Source organism: Equus quagga, chromosome 5, assembly GCF_021613505.1.
Source record: "Equus quagga isolate Etosha38 chromosome 5, UCLA_HA_Equagga_1.0, whole genome shotgun sequence".
Lineage (NCBI taxonomy): Eukaryota > Metazoa > Chordata > Mammalia > Perissodactyla > Equidae > Equus > Equus quagga.
In genome coordinates, this window is record NC_060271.1 from 81,100,834 (window position 1) to 81,119,800 (window position 18,967).

Consider the following 18,967-nt stretch of genomic DNA (forward strand, 5'->3'; position numbering starts at 1 on the left):
GCTATTTAGAATGCTATCTTCTTTACTTTCTTGAACATAAATATAAAGGTTTTTATAGATGCACTTAGGAATTGAGTCCTCCATTTTCTTCTAAGACCTTAAGATTCTTAAGTAGGAAGTCTGCTGCAGGAATTTTGAAGCTAGGCATAGAATACTGTCCTGTGCTGCAAGCCTGGTTAAATGGGACTCCAGATAAACTTGAAACTTGTGATCATCTATAGGATCTGGGTTGAAGGCCTGGTTTTCAAAAAGTATCTTTTTTGAAAAAAGTTTTTGAGCACTTTAAGCAGTTAAATGTGAGAGTTAATAAGCTAACTACAAAACACTTTAAATATCCGAATTTAGTAAAGCAGGTCTTCTAATAACATATTTGTCAGCAGTTTATTAATCTTGTTTAATGTTAATTTAAAATAATGTTTAAAATGACAATATGATCTCTTTAGACCTAACGCTGCCTAAATCGTGTAATATAAATTGATCTGATCTATAGTTTAACTGCACATTCCCCACTCCCATGAAAACCAGGTTTTTACTTCCACTCATCATATAGACTTTTATCTTTAATACTCCAAATAGTAGTTGTAGCCAAGACATCAGTGCATTTTTCCCCACATCCTGCCTTTTCCTGAGTTAACAGGTGGCAACTGAGGTGCACCCCCGATGTGGGTTCCATCCCATACCTCTGCATCCATTCTGTTCTGTAAGCCTGGGACTGGTCTTTTAACTAAAGCCAGGGAAAGCATGGACATCCTCTGGCCTGTTGCTGCTGAGACCTGCTGCCGGTGTACCCTAAATGTGAGTCAGTCTCAATTTGCAGAAAGATTTTCTCTTGACCTTTCCTATTTCACAGCCGTTCAAACAGATCTTCTCTATTAGTTATAAAACAGTGCTGCATTATCAACTCATTAAAGGTAAATGCCATAGTGTTCCTCCAAAGAGGCGGCCTTTTCTGCTTGGGCATATCTCAGGATCTCTGCAGGAGACAAAATGAACAGGAATTTGGGCTTGCACTGACCAGCAAACATCTTGGCAAACTGTTGTAGGATGCCATCTGCAGATGTTAATTATCCAATTTGGGTCCTCTAATAGCTCTTGACTTCCCCTTGGCTCTACCAAATGCTTTTTATTTTCCTTCCAGATTCTTTATTATTCCTCTTGGGATGAGACAAACTCAGAGGCAACATTGCTGATTTCTTTTTCAAACAGTTAAACGCAGAAACATTAGTCTTTCATTCCTCCTTGTGGACATTTGGAGGACGTGATCTACTGCTCCATTTTAGTTTCAGAGAACTTCTCTCCAGTTCTTCCTACTTCCAGGACTGTGTAAATGGAAACAAGTTCTAGAAGAGTTGGTAAGACTGAAAAGCAGAGGGAGGGATAGTCCTCTGAAACTTGAGCGCTGAAATCGCTTTCTGTTCGGAGAAACTGGAACTCTAGTGACTGCTCTTCTGCCTTATCATCTCCCTTGTCTGTTGCCCAAAGCAGTTGCTCTAAGCCTTCTGTTTCTCTCATCAAGCTTCTTCCTTATTCCCTTACACTTTGAAGATGATCTTGCTCTCTACCAAAAACAGAACAATAGATCTGAACTCACTCAGATTCCTGTTTTCTCATCCTTAAACCAATAAGCATATCCCTCCTTGTTTTCTTTCTTTTTGCCAGGAAAGAAATGTCTAAGACCAGTCCCTTTAACATTGCTCTTATTCCTCACCCCTTCTGCCTACAGGACTTTGTTCCATCAGTGATCCTCATCCTCTCCTGTATCTTCAGGCTGTCTTCTCCTGGCTCCTTCCACTCTCCAGTGCTTAGTTCTCTCCCATTCTAAGAATTCTTTCCCTCAATGCTGCTCCTCTCTTAAACACAGAATGTTCTGAAAGAGTGATCTCTAGTCAGTGGCTCTACATATTCAACTCTCATTCTTGGCAAGTCCAATTCCATTCTCACCTCCATTCCTTCCCTTCTCTGAAACTGTTCTTACGTAGATTGCCAGCGACTTTCCAATTGTCAGTTTTAGTGGTCACATTTCTACCTTTGGTCTGCCTGTCTGAGGCAATAGTCATTCTTAATCCTTCACTCAGAGGAAAGTTCTGATGAGTTTTAACTTTGTTCAGGGGTCAGGTGTGTTCATTTCATCCTGTGAGGCTTCCTCTTCTTTTGGTATATAATTTCAGGTTAAAAGAGACTGTATTTATCACTTTAAACAACTGAATCTCCACTTAGTGTGGTGGAAGTTACTATTCTCATGGTCCAAACTGCCAAGTTTGTATGGTGACTCTTCTAGAACCACGTATTTTCCATCCCTCCCTCCCACTTTTTATTAAAAGTAAAACAATTAATAAAAGTAAAACAATTTATTACAGCTAGTTAAAAAAATCTTAGTTTGTGTTTGTGCAAAAATCCTGATACCCAGCTTGCTCCTTTTTGCTCACTAATGACCTTGGATTTTGAACATCAGCATTATGAAGATTTGTCTCTATGGATGTTAAAATAACCATACCAAGGTGTGAGGCAACTTGCAGTGCCTAAATGGGTCTTGACACATAGGAGGTGCTCAGTAAATATTTGTTGGAAAATTAATTCCATAGGCAGCCCTGAGAAATCATATGCAGTTCCAACTAGAGAGCCGGAAGCATGACCCATCTTATATCCCAGTTAGTTGGCTTGAAAGGTTTAATTGTGAGCAAAATGCTTAGGTCTAGATGCCATTGTAGTCTTTTCAAAACTTTGTAAAGTGGTTATTCTTTGCACATATTTCCTGAAGGGAGTGAAACAGTATGAACAGTTGAAAAGTCAAGTTGAATTCACTTGTGTTCCTACAACCAGGAAAAAACATCAGTTTCACTTTTCTGAATTAAAAATTCACATATTTAAATAGTTCATACTGTCTCTCTCCTCTTAGTCCCTCTGTGGTGTTTCTGGAGATGGGAGTCTTTGCTTTTGGTTTACATGGAGCACTAATGCAGTGAGCAAGTAGGCACCCTGTGTGCATTTGGTTCTAGAATTTAGTTCAGGAGAGTGCTGTGGTTCAAGAGGGTTGAAAAATTGCTCTTGAAGACCTGGCTGTGCATCTCACAGACTGCTGGAAAACTGCCCTTGACCCTGCTCCTTCGTCTTACCTCTCATCACTGTTAGTGTCATCTCCGTGTATTTAAATTATCTGTGCTAATGGAACTGACTGGCTCATTCTGTCTCTGTTTGTATCTGTAACTGGTAATATATTTCTCAACTCTTCTTTACAGAGGGACCTGTCAGGACACAAGAACATTGTGGGTTACATTGACTCCAGTATCAACAATGTGAGTAGCGGTGATGTATGGGAAGTTCTCATTCTGATGGACTTCTGCAGGGGTGAGTATATGAACTATACCTTAAGCTCTTATTTCTCTAGAACTTTGATTGTCAAGGACATGGTAGTCATTTCAGTTAATGTGCATTGTACCTTAATGTATGTTGTTCTGGTTTTAAAGATTGGAAAAGTAAGGGGCTAAAAGATGTAGAGCTTGCAGTCACCTCTTGGTTATTCCTATAATGGCAAGGATCAGTGGCACAAACAATTCAGAGTGGTAGATTATACAAAACTCTATTTTTGTTAGGTTTAGGAAGGTTTGGTGCTTATATATGAATGAGAGTGTATGAGAATGAGAATGAATGTGTTCTTTGTGATGCTTTAAAACAAACGATGAAGGCACATAATAGAGACCCAGCTCCAGATGGACTAAAGAAACAATTCAGCTTCCACACTCCCTCACTCATGTGTTCTCTTCTCCACCCACGCCACCATCCTTGTGTTCTGGGGTAAAAGAATCCTTTTCGTCTAATGGAAATGACCTTCCTCCTTGCTTGAGAGCTATAATTTCCAGTAAGGCTGCATTCAAATGATGCTGCTGTTAACAGTGAACTTAAGTAGTTGAAAGCTTGGAGTTTTAAGCAGTATTTATCTTGGGAAATCCAGACTGTAGCATGAATTTATTCAGAGTTGACTGCATTTCATACAACCATTATTTGGAGGTTTGACTTTTTTGGCCTAAGCAGCTGCCACTTAGAAGCTTGGGTCAGTGTCTCACTGTTTGGTGCCCTGTTTTGTAGTCACCCTTACTTCTGCTATCATTTTCCTTGCCTTTAAATATACTGTCCATGAGTTAAATATGTTTCTAATCCCAAAAATGTGATGTTAACCAGTGATTACAGCTTTGACTGTGATAACTGTTAACCTGGTTTTGTAAAATACTCCCAAATTTGAACTCGACAGTTGGTTTCCTCCTGCTCCTTCCTTTTTGGACAATAAATGTTTAGAGATGAGGCAGTAGGAGCATCCAGGGATCTGGATGATCTTGTAAATGAGATCATCGGTCTTTCGGTCCTAGAGATTAAATGTCAGTGTAGCATTTCTACAGACCAGGCAGCAAGTATTGAAGCCAGAGAGACCAAGCTGTCCCTAAAGTACAGACTATAAACCTGTCTTCTTCCTTCTCCCAGGGTCTATTATGCAATCTGATTCTTACTAAAAGATATGGCAAGTTGAACCTGTGGCCTCATCTTATACACAGTGGGGACAATATAACCAGGCAACTAGAGCAGGACCATATTGTCAGTTCTACTACTAATCTTGAAGACATAATGAGGGCAGCTCACATCTGGGGTGCTTTACGAAAGAAACTGTTTTGACACATTAGAGGAAGCACTGAATTGTAGGAAAACAAATCCCTGACTGGGAATCGAGACACCAGAGTTCTACTCCTGGCTCAGCCAGTGATCAGCTCTGTTACCTTAGTCCAAGTTGCTGCTCTGTAGACAGATATTTATTCTCTCGGGTAAGTGATGAGTCTGAATGTTTATAACCTCTTTTTTGCTCGGCACCCTTCTCAGGAGGCCAGGTGGTCAACCTGATGAACCAACGCCTACAAACAGGTTTTACAGAGAATGAAGTGCTCCAGATATTTTGTGACACCTGTGAAGCTGTTGCCCGCCTGCATCAGTGCAAAACTCCTATTATCCACCGTGACCTGAAGGTAACAGACCACACTGTTTCATTAAGTGTGGTCTTCACGGAGTATTTTCTGTCTGCCCTGGGGATGGTGTACATACTGTGGGCATGTGAGTGAAGTTTAAGACATGGTCCAAGTTCTAATCTTACATTCTGCTTGGGGAGAGAAAATAGAAAGGAAAGAAAAAAGTAACAGTACAGTGCAGATATCAGTTTTATTACTTAAGTAGTCTTCAGAAATTCTTTATAATCATCACATGCCTGAACACATATTTTTTTGTTTTTCATGATAAATTCCCAAATTTACTTTTCCAGGGTCATGAAAAGTAATATGCTAATTTAAATAGCTCGTGAACAATGATGCTTGGTCTTTAAAGTCTGTTTCATATTTTGCAAAATCCATTAATTGACTATTTAAAAAATTTGTCCTACTAATTACCATCCCCTTGTACCAAGCCTGTCCTATGGTGGTCACTTGACAATGTTAGTTGAATGGAATTGGCACCCAGTTAGGATTCGCTAGCATTTATGGAACACCAACTGTGTGCCATGTACTTTACTAGACACTTTATGTACACTGTCTGTTTGAAGGGGGGCTTTTTTCTTTACATTTTATAGTTGAGGAAACTAAGGAGCGAAGAGGTTACGTGGTTTCCCTAAGGTCATATAACTGAGAAGGGGCAGCACCAGAATCTGAATCCAGCTCTTCTGATTCTACATTATAATTTCCTTTCATTATACCTGTGTTTCGAGAAATATGCTTCATGGCTAATAACTTGCATCAGCATCCCCTAGTGTACTTGTTAAATGAAGGCTGCTGGGTACCATACTCACTCTGTTGAGCTATAATTTTGGTGGTGATGTCAAGGAGGCCCAGGAATTCATATCTTAATAAGTTAAGCACCCCAAGTGGTTTTTTGTATATTCTAAAGTTTGAGGATCACAGCATACTGGCATTTCTGTTTTGGGGGTTTTTTGGGCTTTTGAAAAAAATTGAGATATAATTCACATACCATAAAACTCACCCTTTTAAAGCGTATAATTTGGTAGCTTTTATTATATTTACAAGGGTGTGCAACCATCACCACTATCTAATTCCAGAAGTTTTCATCATCCCAAAAAAGAAACTCTGTATCCATTGGCAATCACTGTTCGTTCCCCCTTTCTCCATCCCCGGGTAACCACTAATTTACATTCTCTTGCCTATTCTGGACATTTCATATATATGGGCTCATACAATTTGTGACCTCTTGTATCTGACTTCTTTCCCCTAGCATAATGTTTTCAAGATTCATTTGTGTTGTAGCATGTATTGGTACTTCAGTCCTTTTTGTGGCATAATATTCCATTGCATGAATATATCACATTTTGTTTATCCATTCATCAGTTGATGAACATTTGAGTCGTTTCTGCTTTGCCTATGATGAATAAGGCTACTATGAACATTCATGTACGAGTTTTTATGTGGGCATATAAAGTTCTTCTGCGTATATACCTATATACCTAAGCATGGAATTGCTGGGTCGTATGGTAACTATGTTTGACTTTTTGAGGAACTGCCAAACTGTTTTCCAAAGGAGCTGCACTGTTTTATATCCCACCAGCAATAAATCAGGGTTCTAATTTCTCCACATCCTCACCAACACTTGTTACTGCCCTTTTTTATTTTAGCCATCCTAGTAAATGTGAAGTGGTGCATACATACTGGCATTTCTGTACTGAAGCAGTTGGCTTAGAAGAAGATAGATACATCTTCCAAAAGCCTTAGGTAGCCTTCTTCAGTGTCCCTCTGCCCACAGTCAGCCCTTTTCCTGAGTAGAAAAAGGAGAATACATCTCAGTAAATATTATGAGGCTAGCGTAGAACAAGTACATAATTCTGTGGAGGTGGTATAGATATAATATGGTCCTACTCTCGAGATGTTCAAAGTATTGGGGAGAGGATATAAATGAAATATTTAGACTTGAAACAAATAGGTAAAATATAGAACTTTATAGAACAAAGTGATCAATAGAAGAGAATCTGTTGGCTTAATGCATGGTCAGATATTGAGATCAGGCAATGGTGGTTGGAATCTTCTGGAAAGGTGGGATTTCAAAGGACTGGTGGGAGATGCGTGAGAGTAGAGGGTATTTCAGGCAGAGAGCGGAGCCTGACGGCTGCCTAGCGAAGGGAACAGCAGGCTGTTTGAGGGTGAGGATGGAGGTCCAAGCCTAGGGCATGGCCCTTTGTGGACCAGGCTAGGGTGGCTGCAGGCCCCTGCTCTGAGTACATGCTGACACTGTATTCCTAGCTGCCCTTACTCATGAGTGAAATTCTTGGGCCTGTTAGCATATATTTAGAAACAAGCAGTTTTTACCAACATTTTAGGACCTGACCTCTCTCCCTGCTGCCTGCCGTGGAGGAAAGTTTATGATGGGCTAAGAAATAGGGGAAGTGTGGCTGGGTAGCACCAACCCTAGTCTTGAAGTGTGGGCTCTGCTTCTGTGACCCATATGAACTCCAGCTTCTCTGGAGCCCCATTCTCTCCCCATGTCAGATGGGGTTTGATTTCACATTGGAACTCTGATTCTGTAGCCCTCACGCTGTGACTTGTCTTAACGGAACTGTAAGTGCTATGAGAGATGAGCACAGCAGCATCCTTCATATTGCCAGATGCAAAGGACACTATAGTCCCTGTCTTACTGTCCTCCCTGTGGCCTTTGACTCCTTCGTAACCATCTCCTCCCTTGACCTCTGTGACAGCGTGTTCTCCTGGCTCCTCCTCCAGCTCCTTGGTCACTCCTATAGTCACTTAGCCTCTCTGAGCCTCGGTTTTCTCATTTGTGAAGTGAGGACAGCAGCCCAGCTTTGGTTAGGGTCGTGGTAATGTTAAATGAGAGCGTGCATGTCAGCATCCAGGCACAGCCCTGGCACAGTAAGTCCTGAGAGAGGGCACAGAGGTGAGAGCCAGGGGAGGAGGCAGAAAGGGCCCTTGAGCATCCTTTTAGAGATGCTAGTCCCATGTTCTTAAACAAAATCTTCCTTTATTTTAACGTTTTTTAACATTTATTGGATTAAATGAGGCCTAAGTGATTATCATTTCATACCCATAAATAATACCTATCCAGTTTACATATTCCCAGCTTGTTAATGCCCTGTGGTGTGCACACTGCTGCTGCAGGGTGATTGGTAAGCATTGCCCAGTGACGGGAGGCTGAGGTACAGAGCTCAGTGTCCAGCCTGGGGACATGGAGTAGGTCAGTGCTTGGGCTCAGGCAGGAGGAGCCCCTGACTTTTCCCTCACTGCACAGAACAGCCTATGAGATGTTTCAGCAGAAGAACGTGGAGCAAACTGGAACTGGAGGGTGAGGCCGCGGTATGAGTGAGGAGAGGCTGCCATGCTCCGTTCCCCAGCCTGCCCTCAGCACTGTACCCCTTGCCCCTCCTCAGTGATCCTAACAGGCAGTGCAGTCCTGAGAGCACAGTGCTGGGCTCTGTAGTGGTGTTTCAGTCCATATTGAAGACCATGAGGCATGCTGCTGGGTTGCCACTAGTGGTTCAGGAGACTTTGTTTCCCTCTCTTCTCTACCTTGGACACAGGGCATGTAAATAGGGGCCCCTGGGAGGAGGTCTCAGTTGGGATTATTGTAGAGGAGTCCTGTTGCTGTTGATTTTAGTCATTGACTCCTGGTTGTTTTGATTGAAGCTTTCCTACACTCCCCAAATCTTACACTCGGTGCCATCTAGATGCTTTCTTTAGCATCTTAGATTTTGTTGATTTCTGTTAGTGTGTGCTTGATGGGCAGTCACATTTGCCTTCTGTACCGCCAGCTTCCTAAGGCCTGAGTGAAAGTCCCCATGTACCTCCTTTTTGCCCCGGCCCTGTCATTGTGTCACGTAGCCTCAGCCACTCTGAGCTCCACGTTGCTGCTGGAACCAGCCACCACAGTCCTAGCAATAGCCAGAGCCACAAAGTTCTTTATTCTCCTGTTGGCCAGAGAAAGTGCTGGTTGCTGGTCTCTCGGTTGCTTCCCTGTGAGCAGGATTTCCATTTGTGAGGAGGCACCACTCTGAATAAAAGTCAAGGGGACACAGGAAAGAACACAGGCCAGGCCAGCTCTGGACCCCCTTGTTGAGCCAGTGCCACCCTGTGAAGGGGTCTGCTTGTTCACATTCAGACCTGAGAAATACCCTCCTGCCCTGCCCACCACGTGTGTGGCCTTTGTTTCAAATTACGTGTAAGAAATAAGCTGAAGGCAGTCCCTGTCCTTAAGCAGTTTATGTTCTAAAAATAACCGTGGCAGAAGTTCTGTTCTTTATGGAAGGTTTCTCCTCAAATACATTATTTTAGCATTTTAATTATTTACCCCGCTTTTTACTTTTCATCTCTCTGAGGAAAGATAGAGATCATTATTGTAGATTGTGGAGTCATAGACCTGGGAGGGTCACCTAAGCCTGCCCTCTCCTTTTACCAATGAGGAAACCTCTACCCAGAAAGGCTTTGACCTGCGCAGCTAATTCAGTGGTCAAACCAGAGCAAAGGCCAAGGTCTTTTACTCCCATTTTGGTTTTTGTTTGTTTGACTTTGCTATGTTTTACGATGCTGTTTGTCCAAGCACTTAAGAAAGAGGAAGCGGGGCCGGCCTGGTGGCCTAGTGGTTAAGTTCATGTGCTCTGCTTTGGCAGCCCAGGGCTTGCAGGTTCAGATCCCAGGTATGGACCTACACACCACTCATGAAAACATGCTGTGGCAGCATCCCACATTCAAAATAGAGGAAGACTGGCACAGATGTTAGCTCAGGGCCACTCTTCCTCAAGCAAAAACAGGAAGATTGGCTACAGCTGTTAGCGTGGGACCAATCTTCCTCACAAAAAAAGGAAGAAAGAAGAAGAAAGGGTTAAGATTTAATGAGCACGTTCAGATTGAAAAAGTCATGAATGTCTCCTTTTGTCAGAAAAAAGATTTTGATCTTGTGAAGTACAATAGGATGAAGATTCTTGTCCTATTTTTAGAATCACAGGTTTGAAAAGCCACATTCATCTAATCCTCCATAATTTCCAGTTGTGATAAATTCTGTGACTGAAATGCCTGAATGCCATATCTGTTTGGAGTAATGGCAAGATGAAGAGGTCAGTAGGAGATGGCTTTCCAGACCTTTTAGCTAAAGCAGCAGAATTTGGGAGTGACAACTTTAATGACTCTCTTAAACTGATAGGTTGGGAAATAAGGTCAGCAGCATTAAACTCTCAAAGAGCTGAAAGATTTGAGCGTTGTAAGCAGTGGTTACCAATGCTAGGCTTACATCCTAAGGAACTTTGCCAAAAACAGTCACTGTGCAAATTCTCGAAAGCTTTCAGAAGATGGTGTATGAATAGCCAGTTGGTTCTTTACCTTCGTAATCTCATTTAATCCGTCTTGGCCCACTCTAGACCTGGCCCTAGTGTCCTCACACCTGGATGATTGTGCCTACTCTCATTTTCTCCCTTCTCTTATTCTCCCTCCTTTGTCACCATGCTCACCTTCCTAACAGACCTCTGTTCATCTGCTGCTGACCTGTTAAAAGTGCTGGATGGCTCCCTAGTGGCCTTCCTCAGCCTGCCCTCTGTCTGCTTCTCTGGTCCTCTCTCCTTCTGCTCTTTTCTCTCACCAGTCTGAGCTGTCCCTGTTCCTTAATTGCATAATGCACATCAGTGCAGTGAGTGAGTGTGTAGTCCTAGCAGTCAGGCAGCCTGAGCCCAAATCCTGCCCTACAGCCTGTGACCTCAAGCATGTTAGGCAACTGACCTCTGGTTTTTCATCTGTTAAGTGAGGACAATAAGGCTTTGTAAGACTTACATGAAATACTATAGGTAGAAGTGCATGGGGCAGTGTGTGGCGCATAGTAAGTGCTATTAGTTGCTGGTACTATTGTTATTTTCATTCCTGCCTCTGTGCCTTTGTTCCTGTTATTAGTTTTACTTATCTAAGTCCTTCACTTCCTCCAAGCCCAGCATTATCTCATGTCTGCATTCATAAGAGCGCTAGGCCATAATATGTCCAGTCCTGTGTTTTCAGTTTCCTAGCAGTACCAGTGCCCAGCACAGTGCTGTTCAGCCACACTGACCTGCCTCTGTGCTCCTCCCCACGGTAGTCCATGACTGCTCCCTTCTTCATTCAGGTCTCTGCTCCCCTCATCAGAGAGACCTTCCCTGACTGTGCTATTTACAGTTGCATCCCTCGAGGTCTTACATATATTTAACCTGCTGGATTTTTTTCATAACTTTTATCACTGTTAGGCATTATACTTATTTTCTTATTATCCTCAACTGGACTCTCAGCTCCATGAGAGGATGGATTTTGGTTTGTTCACAGCCTTATCCCCAGACCCAGAAAAGTACTTGGCATGTAGTAAGAGTTCAGAGATGTTTCTTTAATAGATGAATAGTAATAACATCTTGCATTTGTATAGGGAGATTTACAGTTTGTTTTCATGTGCATTCTCTTACCTGCTTCGTAACGACATTGATAGAAATATCAGCTTTACTTTGCGGATGAGAAACAAGCCCAAAGAGGTTTAAAGATTTGTCCCAGGTCAAACATCTAAAATAGTCACTGAGGTCTTCTGACCTCCAAATCCAATGTGGTTGCCACACACCATGCTCTGTGTTAAGTGTTTAGTTAATAATGGTGGTGGTGATGACCGAGGGCAGCAGCAGTGGCCAGCTTGGTCTCGGAGATTTTCACAGGTTTTATAAGTCACAGGGACAGACTGAGAGGGGGCGGAGAGTAGAGCAATTGTTAAGGCAGCTGCTGCCAAGTGATCTCACTTCGTAATCTCATTTGATCCTCCCGACAAACTTGCAGAGTAGCCAAGCAGGGATTACTGTTCTTTTCTGCATTGATGTTTCTTTGATAAAGTTTTCCCTGCATTGATATTTTTGGCTCTCTTGTCTACTTTTGTACACACCCTTAATTTTTAACTGGTTTTCCTGTAAATATAGTTTTGTACAGTGTTATCTTGTGGGAGGAAGGGAGGCAAGCTGAGGTGGGGACCAGGTTGGATATAGTATAGCTCCTGAGTTCTGACACTATGGAACCTAACCAGAAATGCAGTTTTTAAGGTGGGGGGGGGGACCCTAATGTTCCTTATCTTTATTTTGTTCTTTGTCTACTTAGTTCTCCTCCCTCCCCCAGTAGTGATTTTGCTCCCTAGAACTGCCTTGTTTGTGTTTTGATGTGAATTAACTTTTCAGCTTTCTAGATTATACATTCTAGCATTAGAAGTGTAGAGACCGATCTGGGAAGGGACTGCACTCATATAATCGGAGAAGTATGATTTCACATGAGCAATTATATGAGTGAGGTACATGAGGCCAAGAAGGAAGATTGTTGCTGAATGATGCTGAATAAGGGACTTAGGGATCCCTGATGTGTGTAAAGTACTAGACTGAGTATTGTAGGGGACACATAGGCATAATGTAATTATAGATAAGAGGTTGTCAAACTGTTCTGCAAAGGGTTAGATGGGGAATATTTTAGGCATGTTGACCATACAGTCTGTCTCAACTGCTCAACTCTGTCGTTAGAGCTCAAAAGCAGCCATAGACTAGAGGATAAGTAACCACTGGGCAAGGCTTTGTTTGGCCTAAAGGTCTTACTTTGCCAACCCCTCCTATCGAAGGTAAGTTCTCTTGGTTTTGTAGGGTAGTCATGGAAGGTTTTACTTAGGAGTTACAACTTGAGCAAGGCCTTGAAGAACGTCTGGAACTTGACTAGTGGAGAGTGAACAATTGATTAAAAGGACAAACTAGGTGATACAGGGAATGCTTAGGAGACATTGAACAAACCAGCCTGGCTAGTATTTAGACACTTGGTTCCTCATTGACTAGATTCCTGCTATAGGGGCATTTCTGGACATAAAGAACTAAGGTAGCTCTGTCCTTAAGCTTGTACCCAGTACATTGGGCAAGTATAGACATCAGGCCTACCAGCGTTAGAGGGTGAGGATAGGGTGCTTGAGAAATTGCTCTGCTTCTAACCTGCTTCCTGCCCTGGCAGAAAGGCAATTGCCAGTCCTTCTCTAGATTAGATTTCCTGGGCTCACTTCCTGGGTTAAATGCTGTAAGCCTCACTTTCCCCATCTGTACAATGGAGATGATAATATATTGTTATTTTGAGGAGTTAGTGACATAATCCATGTAAAGTTCTGGGTTCAGTAGCACTCATAATAGTAAAAGCTCAGTAAATTGTGGCTGTTCTTTTTATAACCTCTAAATTAGACTGAAAACATTAGTGTTGCTTTCTTGGAATTATTTTAGATTCGTAAAGTGGGTATATGCTCAGGATAGCTTGACTGTTTCACTTTGTTTATATAATATCAACAATGACAAAACCCCTCACGACACCATAAGTGAAACTCACTAGAAATAAAAAACCAATAAATTACAGGATCAGTTTGCAGCAAAGACTTTAGGTATTAGATTTAGCAGATACAAACTATAAAATAAACATCTGTATAATAAATAATGTAATTTTTAGAATAATTAAAAGAAAGTCTAGAAACAAGACACTATCTTAATTGACCAGATACTTTTAAAAGAACTAGTAGTAGCAGCAGGACCTAGGTATTTGGTAGCCCTTGTCTTGCTTCTGACAGACTGGTACATGTGCACGCATGCGCAGACATACACAGTGTTGTATGCATTTCTGTTTTTTTGTTTATTCCATTCAGCCAACATTTTCTGTACCAAGCACTGTGTTATGCACTGGTAGAGAAGACTACAGATATCTGTGCTTGTCCTTAAGGAGCTTATAGTCTACTCTTGCCTTTGTTTTCCAAAGGTGATCAGTCTTTGGAAGACTGAAGACAAAAGACAATAGAGACTACAGACTTATTGGCCTAACAAGATTTTTTGGCTGCCATTTTACTGCTCACACATAGCCAGGTCTGTCCTCCAGCATATCAGTCAGCATGATTCGCATGTACCAGAAACTAATCAACATATTTTGAGTACAGTAGTGCCTGCTATTTTGGGATAGTTCCTTGGCAGAGTCCTTTGATACCAGGGATTTCTCTAGGTTCTGGTCTTTGTAAGTTTTCTTCTACCCAAAACTCCTAACTTACTGCCCAAAGAATTCATCTATAAAAAGGTTAGGGTAATACTTTAATAGGAAAACAGCCCATTTGCCCACAGGCCTTTAATCACTTTGAGAAGTAACTAAAACATAGCAAACAGTTATTAATTCTGAAAATCCTAACCTATTATAGTAAAGAAATTGATACATGTGTTTATAAGGCCTAGGTGAAATAATTGACATCAGGAAGAAGAAAGCACTAAAGGAACGCATTTGTCTGGGTGGGGGCCTGAGGAAGACGTCAATGGAGAGATGGCATTTGAACTGGAGTTTGGAAGATGAATGAGATTTTGATAGTTGGGTAAGGAGGTGGGGATCACAGAGAGCATTCTAGACTGAAAGAGAAAAGATGCAGAGGCTTGAAAGTAGAAAGTTTCTGCAGAGGTGAGAAATGTGGCTGGAAATCTGGGAAAATGAGGCTTTTGCTTCCCCACTGTGAAATTTCCTCTTTTTGTCCCCTCCACTCTCATTTTACCCTGTTACTCTTCACCTCTTTTTGTTCCACTTAGATGACCCCTGTTGAGATACTTGGAGAGGAATAACTTTCCTGTGCACATTAATGGGATTACCATAAATAAAATATTTTGTTTATATGACTGAGAATGAAATTTTCACTTGCATTACTAAATGATATTTTGTAATCAGTGCTTGGGGAATGTTTTTCAGGTTGAAAATATCCTTTTGCATGACCGAGGCCACTACGTCCTGTGTGACTTTGGAAGCGCCACCAACAAATTCCAGAATCCACAAACTGAGGGAGTCAACGCAGTAGAAGATGAGATTAAGAAGTAAGCTTTTCCTCCTTTCTTGGAGTTTTGTCCATTATCATATCAGCAACTTTACTTTCAGGTTATGATTGAGAAGATCAGAGTGGGAAGACATGGTGCTACTCAGTTGCCCCGTCTCAGAGCATCATGTTGGCAGTTAGGTTGTTGGATTTTAAGGAGAGGATGTGCAGAGAGTTCACAATCATTGGTTAGTAGAGTAAAATGAAGGAATCTTATAACATTTTATCAGTGGTCCTATGGTTATTGTACATAGACATTTTGATTTACATCACATAGCCCTTAAAAAGCTGTGTGATGTACACACCATAGACGTACTGTGATGTTTTTAAGTGGAATCACAACCACCATGACGTTATCAGTCACTTGTGTATGCTTTTTGCTGAACCATGAATTACTGTTTATTGCTTCCTGCTCATAAGGAGCTCACCTGCAATCTAGTGGAATTAATGGTGAGTAGGGCTATTGAAGTTTCTACAGATATTGAATCACTGACTTCCACCAGAAAAAGCTTCTTTAGATTTGTGACTCCAGTAAGAATCTGACCCGTTTTCCCCTGTTGTCCAGAGTGTTGGATTTTTCACAGGCAACACCATAGTGCTGATAAATCAGTAGTCTAGCGGTCACACTTACATCCTAATCGTCACTCTCCTTTGCTGCATCACCCCTGGCAACCAAGCCTGGGGCAGGAAGACTTCTGGTCCAAGGCCCTGATGGACACCTAAATCATAGTGCCCTCTGGGCTCTAGAGACTCAAGCAGCACAAATCATATGCTCAGTGACACCAAGGCACTCACTTTGAAGATGAGCATATGCTACTCTTTTGTTGAGCCAGAGATAAGAGGAACACTGTTGTTTCAGCCCTATTCCGGGAGTGCAGATCCCATCCACACCTTCCCCCGGCCCTCAGCCAGGCCCCACTTTCTGCTGTTTTACAGTGTCCCAGCCAGTATTACATCTCTGTGTCAAGCCACATTTAAAAGAATTAATGTTTTTAAAAACAAATCAGCAAAATATAGTATCAGACAGCAAGGATTTACAGGAGAAGGTTTTGTCATTTGAGGACCCAAGAAAAGTTGCTTTTGGAGTTTATTTAGTGCCTGAGTATCTGGGTTCCCACATGCTCCTAGATTAGAAGGTCTGCTGTAGAGGGCCACGGGTGTGTGCCAAGGACAGCTTTTCATTTTATCTGCACTAATATGTCATACTCTCTTCTGCAGATTGCTCCCAGGGAACTAGACTCTATTAATATATATATATATTAAAAGTATTTCTGCTGCTCCTGGTTTTTAATTATAGCAATGACAGATATTTAACAAAAAATGAATCTCTTGATTGTAGATACACAACGCTGTCCTATCGAGCACCAGAAATGGTCAACCTGTACAGTGGCAAAATCATCACTACGAAGGCAGACATTTGGGTAGGTGTCAACTAACCTATCCACATCTCAGATATCAGCAGTCTTGACTGTAAACTTTCAGCTTTAATCCAGACAGTGCCATAGCACAAGTGGCCACTGTACCATATCATTGTCCACTTATCCCTCGGGGTTATTCTTGACTCGAGGTGACCCGCCACTGCTTCTTGAAGCGTGTCCAAGGAAATTACTTTAGAGCTCTGTGAAAATTATTCAGGTGACCTGCCCGTTATTTAGGTGGTTTTCACATATGTGTTACCAGTTCTTGAGAACAAAACAGCTGAAATACTTGTTCTTTATTGGAGCACAATTTGCTGATGATGTTAGAAATAATGTAAATCAGCAGCTAAATGGTGGTGTTAGATTCTAAATTCAGTTCCTAATAGGTTAATAGTACATAGTTTTTATATCTGCTAGTTAATGTGGATGGTGCCAGTATCCCTCAGTAGACCCAGTGCAGTTATAGTAAATAAACCACTGGTAGCAGTCTGCTTTCTTTATCTTTTTAGGCTCTTGGATGTTTGTTGTATAAATTATGCTATTTCACTTTACCATTTGGGGAGAGTCAAGTGGCAATTTGTGATGGAAACTTCACAATTCCTGATAACTCTCGATATTCCCAAGATATGCACTGCCTAATTAGTAAGTATTCCAAGTTTCTAGTGTCATATTTTTATTTCTAATCTTTAGGAATGAATTGGAGGATAAAGGGATTCGATCCCAGGAGTGATGGGTTGAATGCAAAGAAAAAGAAATCAGTTGATAATGGTTGGTCACTCAAAGATATGTAACAATGTCTAGTTACAGTAGTAGGTCTTTTTGCTAGAAAGCTAAACCCGATTTCACACCTGAGCCAGCCACCTGAGCAGAAATCCTAACTGTGCTTTGATCAGTATACTACTGCTCTGTTTTCTTGCAGTCCGTATGAAAGCTCTGGTACCAAAGGAGTCCAGCTGACTCACATCAAATGATAAGAAATTCATCTTTGCAGAACTGGAAGCAACTCAAATTAAAATGATTGCAATGCGTTGGCTGGATTGAATACATAATTAAGACTGTATAACTCTATGGAACTAGGTTTTTCCTTTCATTTAGGTTAATCACTGGATTTTGATAAGCATTTAAACTCAGTGCTTTGTTTAAGATGTTTTTTAAGATTCCCCACTCTTTTGCATTGTCATAGCAAGCATATGTACCAATATTCATTAACCAGATGGTAGAATAAGTCATCTTTGCACAAACCACTGTACTAAAATACTAAAGAAACAGAGATTTTTATTATCTTTTGACATTGGTCAAGACGTTTTGCATCTAAATTTTAACCATTATGGATTGATTATAAATCCTGAGCAACCCAGCTGGGGTCCTGAGTAGGAACATACTGGAGAAAATAGAAGCAAGTGTGGGGCGGAGCATCTGACATTTGTTGAGGGCCTGATTGTACCTCATTTAATTCTTGAGACCTTATATAGTAAGTATAATTATCCCCATTATACAAATGAGGAAACTGAGGGTGAGAAAATAAAGATAACTTACCTGAGTTAACAGTTATAGCTTTTGAGTGACTGTCCCTTCTATTGGGCCAGTTTTATCAATCAACCTCTTCTGTTTATTTACAAAAAAGGAGGGAGAGTATTTGAAGGAATGTAGTATGGCATATTTAATGATCGTTGGATTGTTTTCAGAGTTAAAGCACTGTATCTGTTCTAGAATTGCAGCTATGTAAATGAGATTGGAAGGAAATATGGGGAAATGGCCAAATTAGATGCCAGAATGATAGAGTTTTTGGTAATAAATTTTTTTCTTTTTAACATTTGTGCGGTGAATTCATATTAGGACAGACACCTCTTATGAACGTTTGTAACCTGACATCTTTCCTAAACTCTGATCTATTTCAGTTTACAAACTATTTGAAGATTCTGTTGTCACTCTAAACTCACAGGCCTAAAATTAAATTTATTGTCATTGCCCTCCCCACAACCTTCTTTTACTCCCAGTGCAAGGTTCCCCTCTCCTCTTTTCAGTTTGTGTCAGTAGTGTCACCATTCAAACTTGAGTGACTGAGATTTAAGATTTTCTTTAGATCTGGCTAGCAAGAGAGAGGAAAGAGTCAGTCATTTCCTAAGTGGCAATAATTCTTTGTTTGGAGTTTCTCCTATTTTCACTTCATTCTCTCTATTCCAGTCGCTGTCACCATTGTCTCTGTAGACTCTGTGAGCTCATGCCTGTACTGGTGGATTGGCCACCAGCCTCTCCCCTCCCTCTTTGCTCTATCCAGCACACCCTCACCACGAGATTAATCTTGTAAAGTGCCACCCTGCCGTATCCCTGTTAGTAAACTTCAGGGCTTATTAGTGGTCCCACAGTCAGGCCCAAGATTCTTGGCATGGCCCCTAAGAGCCTTCATATTCTGGTTCCAATCCACCCGCCTAGCCTTAGGAAATTTCTAACAAGGAAGTCTCTGCCCTGTACTTCTGCCTCCTCAATTTCCTTGTAACAAAGCATTCTCTTGCCTTTCTCCAAGTCCATCTTTGCTTAGACTGTTCTCTCACCTGGAATGTCTTTTCCTCTGCTTTTCCCTGACTGACTAAAATGTTTCCTGCCGTCAAGGACCAGCTCAAGTCCTACCTCTTTTGCAAGTCCTACGTGAGACTGCAGCCTCATCACTATTTTCCCAACTTCAT

General features: G+C 41.4%; 1 protein-coding gene across 17 annotated transcripts in view; it reads left to right on the forward strand.

The window, feature by feature from the left end:
- AAK1 (AP2 associated kinase 1) overlaps positions 1-18,967 on the forward strand; it is a 165,183-nt gene that overhangs the window by 87,346 nt on the left and 58,870 nt on the right. For all 17 annotated transcript variants that reach the window (XM_046660222.1, XM_046660228.1, XM_046660231.1 and 14 more), the window contains exons 4-8: positions 3,237-3,345; positions 4,864-5,006; positions 14,745-14,866; positions 16,205-16,286; positions 16,793-16,925. In XM_046660222.1, coding sequence (XP_046516178.1) covers positions 3,237-3,345; positions 4,864-5,006; positions 14,745-14,866; positions 16,205-16,286; positions 16,793-16,925 — 589 coding nt within the window. The remainder of the gene's footprint in view (positions 1-3,236; positions 3,346-4,863; positions 5,007-14,744; positions 14,867-16,204; positions 16,287-16,792; positions 16,926-18,967) is intronic.